General features: G+C 39.9%; 1 protein-coding gene across 4 annotated transcripts in view; it reads left to right on the top strand.

The window, feature by feature from the left end:
* Positions 1 to 14,071, top strand: part of TRIM37 (tripartite motif containing 37) — a 118,276-nt gene that overhangs the window by 60,193 nt on the left and 44,012 nt on the right. For all 4 annotated transcript variants that reach the window (XM_058445196.1, XM_032162850.2, XM_032162852.2 and 1 more), the window contains exons 17-18: positions 1,792 to 1,877; positions 10,914 to 11,108. In XM_058445196.1, coding sequence (XP_058301179.1) covers positions 1,792 to 1,877; positions 10,914 to 11,108 — 281 coding nt within the window. The remainder of the gene's footprint in view (positions 1 to 1,791; positions 1,878 to 10,913; positions 11,109 to 14,071) is intronic.

The raw sequence follows: 14,071 nt of genomic DNA, 5'->3' as shown, positions 1-14,071 counted from the left end.
CTCCACCTTATGAGTAAGCTGGGGCAGGGATGATCTAGGCCCCAGTATTCTCATCATGCTGCATCCAAGTAGAGCATCTATTCCACAAGTGGGTCTCAGCAGAAGAAGGGAGTCTCCACCTCTTGGCCATGTGTGCCTGTACTATAGCATCAGCAATAGGTAGCTGGGGGCAGAATGAGAAATGCTGATATCTTGCCACTCCTAGGAATATAGCCCTGCTCTTGGAAGCTCGGGAAGTGGGAGGCCTGTGTTCTTCACTGCACCAGTCTGGAGTGGAATTTCTGTAATACCAAGTTAGGAAGTGGAGTGGTCTTGGTTCAAATGCAGATGCACACTTGTCTTACCCAGTTTTTATAGATTTTTTTGAGTAGATGTTTCTTCATTTGCTGTGTGCCCTTGGGACCATTTCCAGAGTCGTTAAGTGGTTGTTTTTAAAATAATTGTCACCAGTTTGACTAAAGAACAGATCTACAGAGCTCCTTACATTGTCAAGCTGGGTGCTTATCTTGAGATTTCCTTAAATATCCAAGACTGTCATTGATTGGTACTGTTTCAAGTAGTATGTTGTTTAAAATAAAGTAATAGTGTTTTTTAATATGAGAGACTTTGCATGACCTAGTAGGAAGTAATACCCTCTTTTCTGAAATACTATTTTTGAAAAATAGTATTTAGTCACATACAGTAATTTGGGCTTTTTTTGGACGTTAAAATGTAGTGTTTTAAGCCTAATTTATTTCCATTAAGCTACCAGTTCTCTGAAGCTGTAATTTCTTCTAACAGTGGTTCTTAGATTTATTAGTGTTTCTAAAACTAATTAAATAGAAGAGATTAATCTCTTCTAACAGTGGTTCTTAGATTTTTTTAGTGTTTCATTTATTTCTGTTTTTTGCCTGACACAGTTCTTTTTTTAATCTTCCTTTCCTTTCCTGTCCTGTCCTGTCCTTCTTGAGACAGAGTCTCACTCTGTCGTCCAGGCTGGAGTGCAGTAGTGCAATCTTGGCTCACTACAACCTCCACCTCCCGGGTTCAACCGATTCTCCTGCCTCAGCCTCCCGAGGAGCTGGGATTACAGATGCCCACCACAATGCCCAGCTAATTTTTGTATTTTTTAGGAGAGACAGGGTTTTGCTATGTTGGCCAGGCTGGTCTCGAAATCCTGACCTCAGGTGATCTGCCCATCTTAGCCTCCCAAAGTGCTGGGAGTTCAGGCATGAGCCACTGTGCCCAGCCTCGATATATATATTTTTTAATTCCTTTTTTTCTTAGCTTTCTAAGAAGAACTGGCTGAATTTTTTTTTTTTTTTTTTTTGAGATGGAGTCTCACTCTGTTGCCCAGGCTGGAGTGCAGCGGCGCAATCTTGGCTCACTGCAAGCTCTGCCTCCCGGGTTCACGCCATTCTCCTGATTCAGCCTCCTGAGTAGCTGGGACTACAGGCGCCCGCCACCATGCCCAGCTCATTTTTTTGTATTTTTAGTTAGGGACAGGGTTTCACCTTGTTAGCCAGGATGGTCTCGATCTCCTGACCTCGTGATCCGCCCGCCTCAGCCTCCCAAAGTGCTGGGATTACAGGCATGAGCCACCGTGCCCGGCCGATATTTTTTAAAGGTTGTTTAAACAGTAACATTAACACTACTTAAATTTGGATAATGACAAAAATCTTTTCTCCTTTTTGTATTTAGAAATATCTTATTTCACAGAAAAATCTGTGCATATCATAAAATTTATTGAGGTGTGAAAAACAACGTTTATTGTATCACTCTATATAAATGATGGATTTTGTATATTCTTAGGTCTGGAGAAAATGATGTGGAATATAACAACATGGAATTAGAAGAGGGAGAACTCATGGAAGATGCAGCTGCTGCAGGACCCGCAGGTAATGAGGTCACTCCACTGCCTCCAAGCCATTCTGTTTTCTCTCTGCTCTTCTCTGACCATATTATATTTTAAATAAGTGGTAGCCACTGCTTGTACATGGTTCATGGTGTTGGAAGTGCTATATCTTATAATATGGATTTTTTAGAGTTTATTACTAAAGATATTTAAAACAATAGCTAACATTTGAAAAATGTTCTTATGTATCAGGCACTGTGAGAAGCACTTTATGTACCTTATATTAAGATTCTGTGTGATACTTTCACTGATGCATAGAGAAATTAAAGCAGCTTGCCAACTTTTAACAATTTAGTAAATGAGAGTAATTGAATCCCCAGATTTGTCTGCATCCCATGCTCATATTTTATACTATTCTTTCTGATATAAAGTCTTATTTGCATATCTTGCTAGACTATAGAATGATCTCAATGGAATCATTGACTCTTAGACTTACAAAGGATCTTAAAGAGCTCATTTTATAGTTTTTATTTACCTGGTCATATAGCTGGTTGTTAGTACAACCAGACTAGAACCCCAGATTGTCCTGGGTTTGTGGACCCAGCATTTTTCTCCCCAACTACACTGCTTCTCCTGGGAAGAACCGACTTATATAATGAGTACTTTTTTGTGTGTTCTCGGATCTATTTAATTAAGTAGTGAATCTTGGCTAGAGTAATTATAAGTTAGCTTTCTACTGGTTCTGTTTTACTCCTCAGTATGAACACTGGCATATTCTTAATATGCTTAGATAACTAAAGACTTCTTAAATACTAGTCCTCACCATTTCAACTCCAACCTAAGCCCTATGTTCTTTCTACTCCTGACTTTAATCCTGGGTAATCTTATCCACACCTGTATTTCAGTTACTGTCTATATGCTGATTACTCTTCAGATTCTTTCTTTAGCCTTTGTCTTTCCAATAATTTCCAAACCCATGTCTTGGTGTGTGATTCAGCACCTCCCAGACACAAATTACTGTCTTTTCATCTGCCAGCCTGCCTGTCAGCAGTAGCCACCCTGACTGATAGTGCTATACATTCTTTACTTCTTCCTCTCCCTAAAACTTTACCTTTAGTGTATTACCAAGATCTGTTGGTTCTGTGTCCTAGATCGTGCATAAAATCATTTGGTACTCCCACTCCTTTGCCATTCCTAGTCTAGGCCTCTGTCTTTCACAGCAGTCTTTCACCTGGGTTCCTTGTATTTATTATTGTTCCCCTCCATTGTATTTTTACAGCATGGATTCAGAATGAGGGTGTTTTTTTCTTTCTGATTAATATCTAATCATGTTACTTCTCTGCCAGTCTTGGTGACTCACACCTGTAATCTCAGCACTTTGGGAGGCTGATGTGGATGCATCGCTTGAGTCCAGGAGTTTGAGACCAGCCTGGGCAACGTGGTGAAACCTTGTCTCTACAAAAAATACAAAAAAATTAGCCAGATGTGGTGGCTAAATTGCTGCCTGTGGTCCCAGCTATTTGGGAGGCTGAGGTGGGAGGATCACCTGAGCCCAGGAAGCGGAACCTGCAGTAAGCTGAGATAGCACCACTGTACTCCAGCCTGGGCAACAGAGTGAGACCCTGTCTCAAAAAAAGAAATAAAAATAATGAAAAATAATACCTAATCATGTTATTTCTCTACTTAAAAACTCTTAAAGGATTATATTTATTATAGGATAAAGTCCAAACTTGTTAACATGGCACATAAATTCCTTTATGTCTGGATTCCTGTTTGTTTCCTTAGCCTTACTTCTGTCATTCCTCTGTGTCATTCTTTAGTCAGGAGGAACTTCAAAGAATCACAAGATCTACAAATTTGGAGAGAAGAGCTTTAATTCTTATAAAGACTGGCCATCCTGGGCCAGGTGTGGTTCACACCTGTAATCCCAGCACTTTGGGAGGCCGACGTGGGCGGATCATGAGGTCAGGAGATCGAGACCATCCTGGCCAACATGGTGGAACCCTGTCTCTACTAAAAATACAAAAATTAGTCGGGTGTGGTGGCGGGCACCTGCAGTCCCAGCTACTCGGGAGGCTGAAGCAGGAGAATGGCGTGAACCTGGGAGGCGGAGCTTGCCGTGAGCCGAGATCACACCACTGCACTCCAGCCTGGGCGATGGAGCGAGACTCCATCTCAAAAAAAAAAAAAAAAAAAAAAAAAGACTGGCCATCCTGACAGTCTGGGAAGTGTAACCTCTGGCAAAGACTAAAAGCAGGCACTTTGCAGGAGGGAAGGGTAACATAGGAATTGATGCTGAATAAGTTGGCCAAGCACAACTAAATCAATTCAGCAGGCTATAGCAGGAGCTATGAATATCATGAAAAGGGAAACACACGCATGCATAGTAGACAAACATGCATGTTACATGCATTTCATGTTTACTTTGGAGTGGGGACTGAACAATTTAAATGCATTACAATTAGGCCCTGTTGTCAAAAGGTAAAGCCGAGGACACGAAGGCACTCAATGCTCAGCCTCTGTATACGGGCCAGAACCAGTCCATGGTTGGCGACTCTTACCAGGAGAAAGTTACTGAAATCAGTCTGTTGTCCAGTCAAAGCTGTAGTTACGGCTTGTGGAACAGGGAGTGAGTCAGTCAGCATCTGGCAGTCACTAAGCTGCAATTGTTTCAGTATTGCTTGAGGCCAGTGCTTGCCTAGCTTCTAGAAAAAAGAAGAAATCCTGTTGCGGTTAGAATGTAGTTTATTCTTTAAGTATAAGAAGCGTGTGACTTAATCCTTGTCTGGTATGGCATTAGGTCTTACTGACTGACTGACTTTTCAGCCTTGTGTGTTTTCTTTTAGTTAGGTCCATTCTTTCCTTTCTTAAACTGTGTGGTAGAGAAATTCTTGTATATAACATTTATATACACTTAGGGTAAAGAAGAGTTTACATTTTGAATTATATATTCATCAAATATTTACTGAGTACTTGAACTGTGTACAGTTTTACTATCTAGAGATACAATATTGAATAACAAGATATCCCTGTTTTTATGGAGCCTATGTTATAATTCTGAATATTCTGTTATAATCCAGGCACGGTATTCTAGATGTTGAAGACATAATAATGAACCAGTTTATTTTTATTATATGCTTTGGGAAATTAATATATTTGACAGAAATTTGTTAAATATCATGCCTACCTGGAACATACAACACTAATTTATAACCTATGGGTGAGTAGATTTATGAACAATTAGCTAGAATATGACAATGTACATACAAAAGAATTCCAAATTATTTAAATACTCCCTTCTCAAGGAGATGAAATATAACTTCTACCCCTTAAATGGAGGCTATGCTTAGTTACTTGCTTCTGAATAGTACAGTTTCAAAAGGGGGAAACAACTTTGAAGTAGAGAAACTTGGCAAACATTACTACCCAGGTGATTAAATTTAGTATTGTAAGTGATAGGTCATGTTGATAGCATGTTGACAGTATTGTAAGTAATAAGTCATGTTGATATGTTGAGAATGGCACTTTATATCTGTAGTATCTTCCCCCTAAAAACCCACAAACACAACCTGATCATGAGGGAAAAAATCATACCCTTAACTGAGGAACATTCTACAAAATATTTGACATACTTTTCAGACATAAGGAAAGTCTGAGAGACTGTCATAGACCAGAAGAGTCTAAAAAGACAGGAGCAACTAAATGTATTTCGATACTCTAGGTGAGACTCTGGAACAGACAAAGAACATTAGGGGAAAACTACTAAAATCTCAATAAAGCATAGGATTTAGTTAATAATATATCAGTATTGGTTCATTAGTTGTGACAAATACACCATAGTAATGAAAGGTAACACTGGGGAAATTGGGTCTGGGTTGTACAGGAATGCTCTGTATTTTTACCTTTCCTGTAAACCTAAAACTATACTAAAATTAAAAAAAAAAACTTTTTTTTTTTTTTTTTTTTTGAAACGGAGTCTTGCTCTGTTGCCCAGGCTGGAGTGCAGTGGCATGATCTTGGCTCACTGCAAGCTCCGCCTCCCGGGTTCACTCCATTCTCCTGCCTCAGCCTCCCGAGTAGCTGGGACTACAGACGCCCGCCACCACGCCCAGCTAATTTTTTGTATTTTGAGTAGAGACGGGGTTTCACAGTGTTAGCCAGGATGGTCTCGATCTCCTGACCTCATGATCCGCCCTCCTCAGCCTCCCAAAGTACTGGGATTACAGGTGTGAGCCACTGCAACCGGCCAATAAAAAGCTTTTTAAACCAAGGCAATGAAAAAGCTAGATCGGGGTGACACTGGGCAGAGTGTGGAAATGCTTTTTTTTATGTGCTTATTATGAAGGTCCATTTCAAACCTCGAATGGTATATGTGTTTTTTGTTTTTGTTTTGTTTTGTTTTTTGAGATGGAGTCTTGCTCTGTTGCCCAGGCTGGAGTGCAATGGCACAATCTCGGCTCACTGCAACCTCCGCCTCCCGGGTTCAAGCCATTCTCCTACCTCAGCCTCCCAGGTAGTTGGGACTACAGGCATGCACCACTATTCTGAGCTAACTTTTTTGTATTTTTAGTAGAGATGGGGTTTCACCATGCTGGCCAGGCTGGTCTCAAACTCCTGACCTCAAGTGACCACCTGCTTCAGCCTCCCAAAGTGCTGGGATTACAGATGTGAGCTACCACGCCTGGCCTGGTTAATGTTTTAGAACTACACAATTGTCTAAAGAGTTATGTCATCTAAAGAATTACGATGTTAAGTTATGCGTTAAAAGAGATGGTTGGGCTTATATAAAAGCTAGGTATAAAGTTAAATGTTTACTTAATAATCTTATTTTATAGACCATATTAAATAAGGAGATAGCTTGAAACAAGAAATATTTATTGACTCAAGTGGCTGTAGTCCTGGCTGCTTGGGAGACTGTGGCAGTAGGATCGCTTGAGCCTAGGAGTTCGAGGGTACAGTGAGCCATGATTCTGCCACCGTACTCCAGCGTGGGTGACAGAGCAAGACCCTGTCTCTTAAAACACGCACGCATGCACACACACACACACACACACACACACACACAGCCCCAGCAAATACAAACTAGATTTTTCCTACTCACTGGATTCAATGAGCCAATAATCTGGATTAGAATGATACTTACAACCTTTTTAGCACAAATTTTTTTAACATAAATTGTCTTTCATTCAACTTTAAATAACTGAATAAACTAAAAGCAGTTCTCATAAGAAGACATCTGCAGATGCTACCACACCCAATTAGTTATTTTTTTTAGAGACGGAGTCTTGCTGTCTTGCCCTGGCTGGTCTCCAACTCCTGGCCTCAATTAATCCTCCTGCCTCAGCCTCCCAAAGTGTTGGGATTACAGGCGTGAGCTATTGCACCTGGCCCACAGATGTTAGAAAAATGAATGAGCATACTTTTTAAATGAAAATCCAGCACCGATCATTACAAGATTTTGTGATGGTAAATATCAGTATGTAATTTATAACAAAGTAAAGGATGTGAAAATGTAGAATATTCTGGAAAGGTAGTTTGAGACTAGACTATAATAGGGCCTTGAGTGTCATGATAATGCATACAGGCAGTATGCTGTAATGAACTCAAGTATATAAGTGTAACATTTTAGCAAGATCCATATGGCTTGGCACAAATGGAGAAGAACCTGTCACTGATCCGTCTGTCTTTTTACGAGGTTTTTTTTTCTACGTGAACTTCAGAAGCATAGTTTTTGTTGTTTTTTTGTTGTTTTTGTTTTTTGAATCTCGCTCTGTCGCCCAGGCTGGAATGCAGTGGCACGATCTCAGCTCACTGAAACCTCTGCCTCCTGGGTTCAAGCAATTCTGCCTCAGCCTCCCGAGTAGCTGGGATTACAGGCGCCCTCCACCACGGCCGGCTAATTTTTGTATTTTTAGTAGAGATGGGGTTTCGCCATTGTGGCCAGGCTGGTCTTGAACTCCTGACCTCGTGATCCACCTGCCTCGGCCTCTGAAAGTGCTGGGATTATAGGCGTGAGCCACCGCGCCTGGCTGCATAGCTTTATTCTTAATAGCCAAAAGCTAGAAGCAACCCAAATTGTTTTCCAATAGAATAGAGAAATAAATTGGATATATTCATAAATGGATGCTGCACAGTGATAATGAAAATGAGGCAGTGGCTCATGTCTCTAATCCCAGCTGAGGCACGTGGATCACTTGAGGCCAGGAGTTCAAGACCAGCCTGGCCAACATGGCGAAACCTCATTTCTACTAAAAGTAGAAAAAATTAGCTTGGTGCAATGGCTCACGCCTGTAATCCCAGCTACTCGGGAGGCTGAGGCACAAGAATCGTTTGAAACTGGGAGGTGGAAGTTGCGGTGAGCCAAGATTGCGCCACTATACTCCAGCCTGGGTGACAAAGCAAGACTTTGTCTCAAAAAAAAAAGAAAGAAAAATATTTTAAACGAAAGTGAATAAGATACTCCTATATACAGCCATATAGATGAATCTCATGAATAATGTTGACCAAAGAAGAAGAGCATAAGAGCATACTCTGTTACTACTTTTATACAAATACAAAACAGGCAAAACCCATCTGTAATTTAAGTTAGGATGAAGGTTACTTTTACAGAGTAGGAGTAGTGAGCAATTTTAGGAGGCATAGGAGGGTGTTCTGGGGTACTGATAATCTATTTCTTCATCTAGGTGTGATCACTTTGTGAGCATTCATTGGGCTGTACATTTATATATGAGACACACAGAATAGCTTGGAAAGAGAGAAACTGAAATAGATGCCAATCCAAAGTCTTTGATGTCTGGGGGAAATGTGATAGTGGGTAGAAAGGTGGGAACATAGGCCGGGTACCATGCTCCTGCCTGTAATCCCAGCACTTTGGGAGGCTGAGGCAGGCCGATCACCTGAGGTCGGGAGTTCTAAGGCCAGCCTAACTAACATGGAGAAACCCCATCTCTACTAAAAATACAAAATTAGCCGGGCATGGTGCCGCATGCCTGTAATCCCAGCTGCTAGGGAGGCTGAGGCAGGAGAATCACTTGAACCTGGGAGGTGAGACTCCATCTCAAAAAAACAGAAAAGAAAGGTGGGAACATTTGAAAGGGGAGTAGCCAAAGGTCATACCCACAGAAAAAAAAAAAAAAAAGCAGTTTTTGTTCAGTAGTGAGAATAATGGCCTGAAAAAGCAGTGTGAAACAGGAGACACTGGTTTCTCTACTGTAAGTGCCTTTAACATGGAAGAATGAGCAACTTCCATTTTTAAAGGAGAACCAGATATTAGGGCAATAGACTCCATTCACTGGGCTACTGGGCTTACTATACATAAGAACAATCTGAGTAGCTTTTTGGGAAAATGTCCTGGATCTCACCCCCATATCCTATTTTTTTAAATTTTTTTGAGATGGAGCCTCACTCTGTCAACCAGACTAGAGTGCAGTGGTGTGATCTTGGCTCACTGTAACCTCTGCCTCCCAGGTTCAAGCAATTCTCCTGCCTCAGCCTCCTGAGTAGCTGGGATTACAGGTGCCTGCCACCACACCTGGCTATTCTTTTGTATTTTGGTTTCACCATGTTGGCAAGGCTGGTCTTGAACTCTTCATCTCAGGTGATCTGCACACCTTGGCCTCCCAAAGTTCTGGGGTAACAGGCGTGAGCTACTGCACCCAGCCTCTCACCCCAGTATTCTTATTCAGTATATCTAGGATGTAATTTTAAAAACTCCTTCAGCTGACTGACATACAACCCAATTTGGGAATTCCTTAGTAAAAGAAAAGAGGTAAAAACAGTTTTCAGCTGGGCGTGGTGGCGCACGCCTGTAATCCCAGCACTTTGGGAGGCTGAGGCAGGCGGGTCACTAGGTCAGGAGAGCCAGACCATCCTAACACGGTGAAACCCCGTCTCTACGGAAAATACAGGAGTGGTGGCACATGCCTGTAGTCCCCGCTACGGAAGGCTGACGCAGGAGAATTGCTTGAACCCAGGAGGCGGAGGTTGCCGTGAGTGGAGATCGGGCCACTACACTCCAGCCTGGGCAACAGTGAGACTGTGTCTCAAAACAAAACGAACAGTTTTCAATGTGAAGGGGAAATCGTTTTCTGTTATTTAATAGGAATTGCAGTAATACAGAGGCTGGGAAGAAAAACGGTCAGTGAGATAATAATCCTTAGAAGAGGAGGTAGAAGTGGGAGACAGTGAGAACATGAGGATGTGAAAAGCATAAATTATTAATTGGCTTGAAGCTTCTGAATAGTGGAACTTGCCTCCTAAGTTATATCCTGCTGGATCTCTCTGAAATACTCATGGGTAGTCAGAACCTGACTTTTTAATATTTTTATATTATCTACTTTCCTGCATGTATCATTTTTAAAAAAATTCTATCTCTTTAAAATATATTTAAACAGCTTTATTGAAGAAGGTCAGTTTTAAGCAACATTTCCATATCTGGTATTTGCTATGCATTATACTAGGTGCTAGAGAAAAGTCAGATGCTTTTCTTGGCTTAAAGAGCATAGTCCAATATAGGGGTATAGGCATAATATCTGCTTACGGATGTCTGTAATATGCATCAGTCATTAACATGACAGTCCGAAAACTTCAAATCGTACCCCATTATTTAATCAAAGTAGAAAAAGTCTACCAAACTCTCATGACCTATACATTTTACTGTCCAGAGACTTGGAGGAGATTCCTATTTTGGTATCTCATTCTTTGTAATCTGTTATACTATGGGAATTTGTCTTCTTATTATCTAAAACCAGGTGGTCATGGGATATAATCTCCTTCTCCTCACCCTCACCTCTCATCCCCTCAATTGTGCACATCGTACACATTGTCATCTGTTTTTTTCTAGGGCTCAGGATGGGGTTGATGCTTGCTTCTGAATTCTAAGTACTAATGAGGCCACCACTCAATCACTGTACTGGTGTACAACCGTCTGGTTCCTTCTTTCTGCTTCTTATCATGACCCTGAACTCCTAAGAGATAGGTCCATAGACAAGTATTCATATAATGTTAACCAGTTCATTTTTTCATTTACGTATAGCTAAATTTGTACAGATATATATCATTTTCTGCACCTCTTTTGCAGGTAGTAGCCATGGTTATGTGGGTTCCAGTAGTAGAATATCAAGAAGAACACATTTATGCTCTGCTGCTACCAGTAGTTTACTAGACATTGATCCATTAATTTTAATACATTTGTTGGACCTTAAGGACCGGAGCAGTATAGAAAATTTGTGGGGCTTACAGCCTCGCCCACCTGCTTCACTTCTGCAGCCCACAGGTAAAATAATCACAATGATAATTTCCTTTTTTCCTGTGGTTCTCTAAAAGAACTCTTTGATTTTCATTTAAGTATTTCAGCTATGTGTGGAACATGGTGTATTTCTGTGTTTTTCATTGTATACCATAAAAATGACATTTATATCAACCAAATTAATTTTTAAATTACTGTTCAAAGGTGATTTGTGCAAAAACAAAGTAAAAATGCCTGCAAGAAGGTTTTTTATGATTTGCTACTCAGATTTTGCCTGACAGTTTGATCCATATGAAATACAGTTACTTCTTTGTCAATGGACTTTTTTTGGTCAGGCTTCATGAATTCCCTTACTTCCAAGTGGAACTATATCTAAATTGAACATAGAAAAAGGTGACTTACTCATTCTTTGATGTTCAATAGCTTAAAAATATATGCCAGTTGGCAGCAGTGTTTTCTGTGCAAAGGTTATTTGTTAAATAGAAATTATATTTGTGTTACTATAATAAAATAGAGGTTTGTATAGTCAAATATGGGCTTTTTTAAACTCTCAGGGATAGAGTCATTTTGGACAACTAAGTATTTGCCTTTAAAAGCTACATTTTAAAAACCATTTTTGTTGGAATGCTTTCTAAAGTATATTCAGCATATTCAAAAATATATGCCAAATATTTTTCTACCTTCTTAAACAATAGTATTATATACATCAAATCAATGATTTAGAACTCTGATTTTGATGCAGTTTTAAGGCAAGAGAACTCATTTTTCAATCAAAGTCCAAGACAGAACCTCTGTGTAAATAACAGAGAAATAGAGCTCTTCTACTGGTGTAGGGACATGGAGCCCAGATTATTTAGGCTTCTTCTTTCCTAAGAGCCAGATATACTTCCTGAAAGTCTGGATCCTCAGCTTAAAAGACTGTCTTCAGGTTATGAAACAGTTGCCTTTTATGTGTGCGCCAAGTATGCTTTATATAAAGTTTTACTTAAATGTTAAGTGTGGTTTGCAAAGGCCCAGTGAAACAGACAGGTTCTGAGTCTGTAGGTAGATATGTAAGTTGGTTTAACCTTTTTGAAGGACAATTTTGTAGTAGTTTTAAAATGTCTATATCCTTTAAACCTGTAATGTCACTTTGAGGAGTATATTCCAAAGAGAAAACAAGCAGATGTTTAAAAATATTTAACAATACAGTTATAGCTGAATAAATTACAGTGTACCATGCAATGGTATATTTTATAGACAGGTAAAATCGTGTTTTTGAAAATATTCAGTATTATTGGGAAAAATGCAAACTAAACAGTAAGATTTCTGTGTAAAACTAGTTTTCTGTGTAAAAATAATACAAATGAGATGATCTGAATTTCAAACTTAGGTGATAAAATGCTGGTGATAATGAGGGCGGGGAAAATAGTAGAAAGAAAAAGTAAGTTTTGGATTTAAACATCTTGAGCATAACAGTGTGACATCATATTAGAGAGGACCAGTAGACAGCTAAAAATTAAGAACTGGGGCTGGGCGCAGTGGCTCACGCCTGTAATCTCAGCACTTGGGGAGGCTGAGGCGGGTGGATCACCTGAGGTCAGGAGTTCGAGACCAGCCTAGCCAACATGGTGAAATCCTGTCTCTACTAAAAATACAAAAAATTAGCCAGCCATTGTGGCAGATGCCTGTAATCCCAGCTACCTGGGAGGCTGAGACAGGAGAATGGCTTGAACCTGGGAGTTGGAGGTTGCAGTAAGCTGAGATTGTGCCATTGCACTCCAGCCTGGGCAACAAGAGTGAAACTCCATGAAAAAAAAAAAAAAATGAACTGGAATACAGACAGTTATTTTTCTGGAGGTGATACTGGATAATTAAAACCAAGGGTGTGAGATTGCAAAAGAGTTTTAAGAATATTTTAAAAGAAGAGAGCCAGGAACATAATCCTGATGAACATCTGTTTTTACTGAGTATCAGGAAGATGAGCCAGATAAAGAGCTTTTAGAAAGGAGAAAAAATACTCATGGAAGCCAAATGAAAATACCTTTCAGTGAAGGGATATTAATAAAAGCTAGTGTGCAGAAAGATATGACTTTCCTTTTATTGAAAAGGCTTGCTTGGGTCATTTTTTGTTTATTTGTTTGTTCGTTTGTTTTTGAGGCAGAGTCTCACTCTGTTGCCCAGGCTGGAGTGCTCTACAATTTTTTGTAGAGACAGGTTTCACCATGTTGGCCAGGCTTGTCTCAAAACTCCTGAGCTCAAGTGATCCACCTGCCTCGGCCTCCCAAAGTGTGCTGGGATTATAGGCGTGAGCCACTGCATGTGGCGTTCTTGGGTTTTGATGTTTATTTTTTTCTGTGTATTTATTTAACACATATAACATTTGTCAGATTAACTTCAAGTTCATGTTCTTAACCATGTAAAGGAGTACTGTAAAAGATATCAGGTAATCTAGTTGAACCAGATTTTAAGGTACATATAGTGGTAAGTAGAACTAGAAAGTCACGTTGGGTCCATTCTATGAAAGGACTTGCATGCTAGCTGGAGGAATTTATTCATAGTAGGCATGGAGAGCCATTGTTTTATTTTAGAAGTGGTTAGATTCAAACTGTATTTCAGAAAGTTGACAATTCTGAGAAAATTATCAGAAATGGAAGTTCTAATAAAAAAAAAAATTTTTGTACAGACAGGGTGTCACTATGCTCCCCAGGCTGATCTTGAACTTCTGGCCTCAAGCAATTCTCTCACCTCAGCCTCCTGAAGTGCTGGGATTACAGGCGTAAGCCACTGCACCTGGCCAGAAATACGTATTTTTAATATAATGTTGTATATGGCAGATTTGACAAAGTATTTGGTTTCTAGATTTTTCTTTGTCATTTTTTTCAATTATAAACATAATAAAAGCTCTGTAGAAAGTTTCAGAAAAGTAGATAAGTTTAAAGAAGAAAGCACAAGGCAGTAGGGCAGCTTTTAAACTTTTAGAATTAAATGTGTAATTCAAATTTGAGTAT

The sequence above is a fragment of the Hylobates moloch genome, unplaced genomic scaffold (genome assembly GCF_009828535.3).
Source record: "Hylobates moloch isolate HMO894 unplaced genomic scaffold, HMol_V3 SCAFFOLD_10, whole genome shotgun sequence".
Classification (NCBI taxonomy): Eukaryota; Metazoa; Chordata; class Mammalia; order Primates; family Hylobatidae; genus Hylobates; species Hylobates moloch.
The sequence above is the reverse complement of the archived record's forward strand: the minus strand, read 5'-3'. Positions and strand labels throughout refer to the sequence as shown.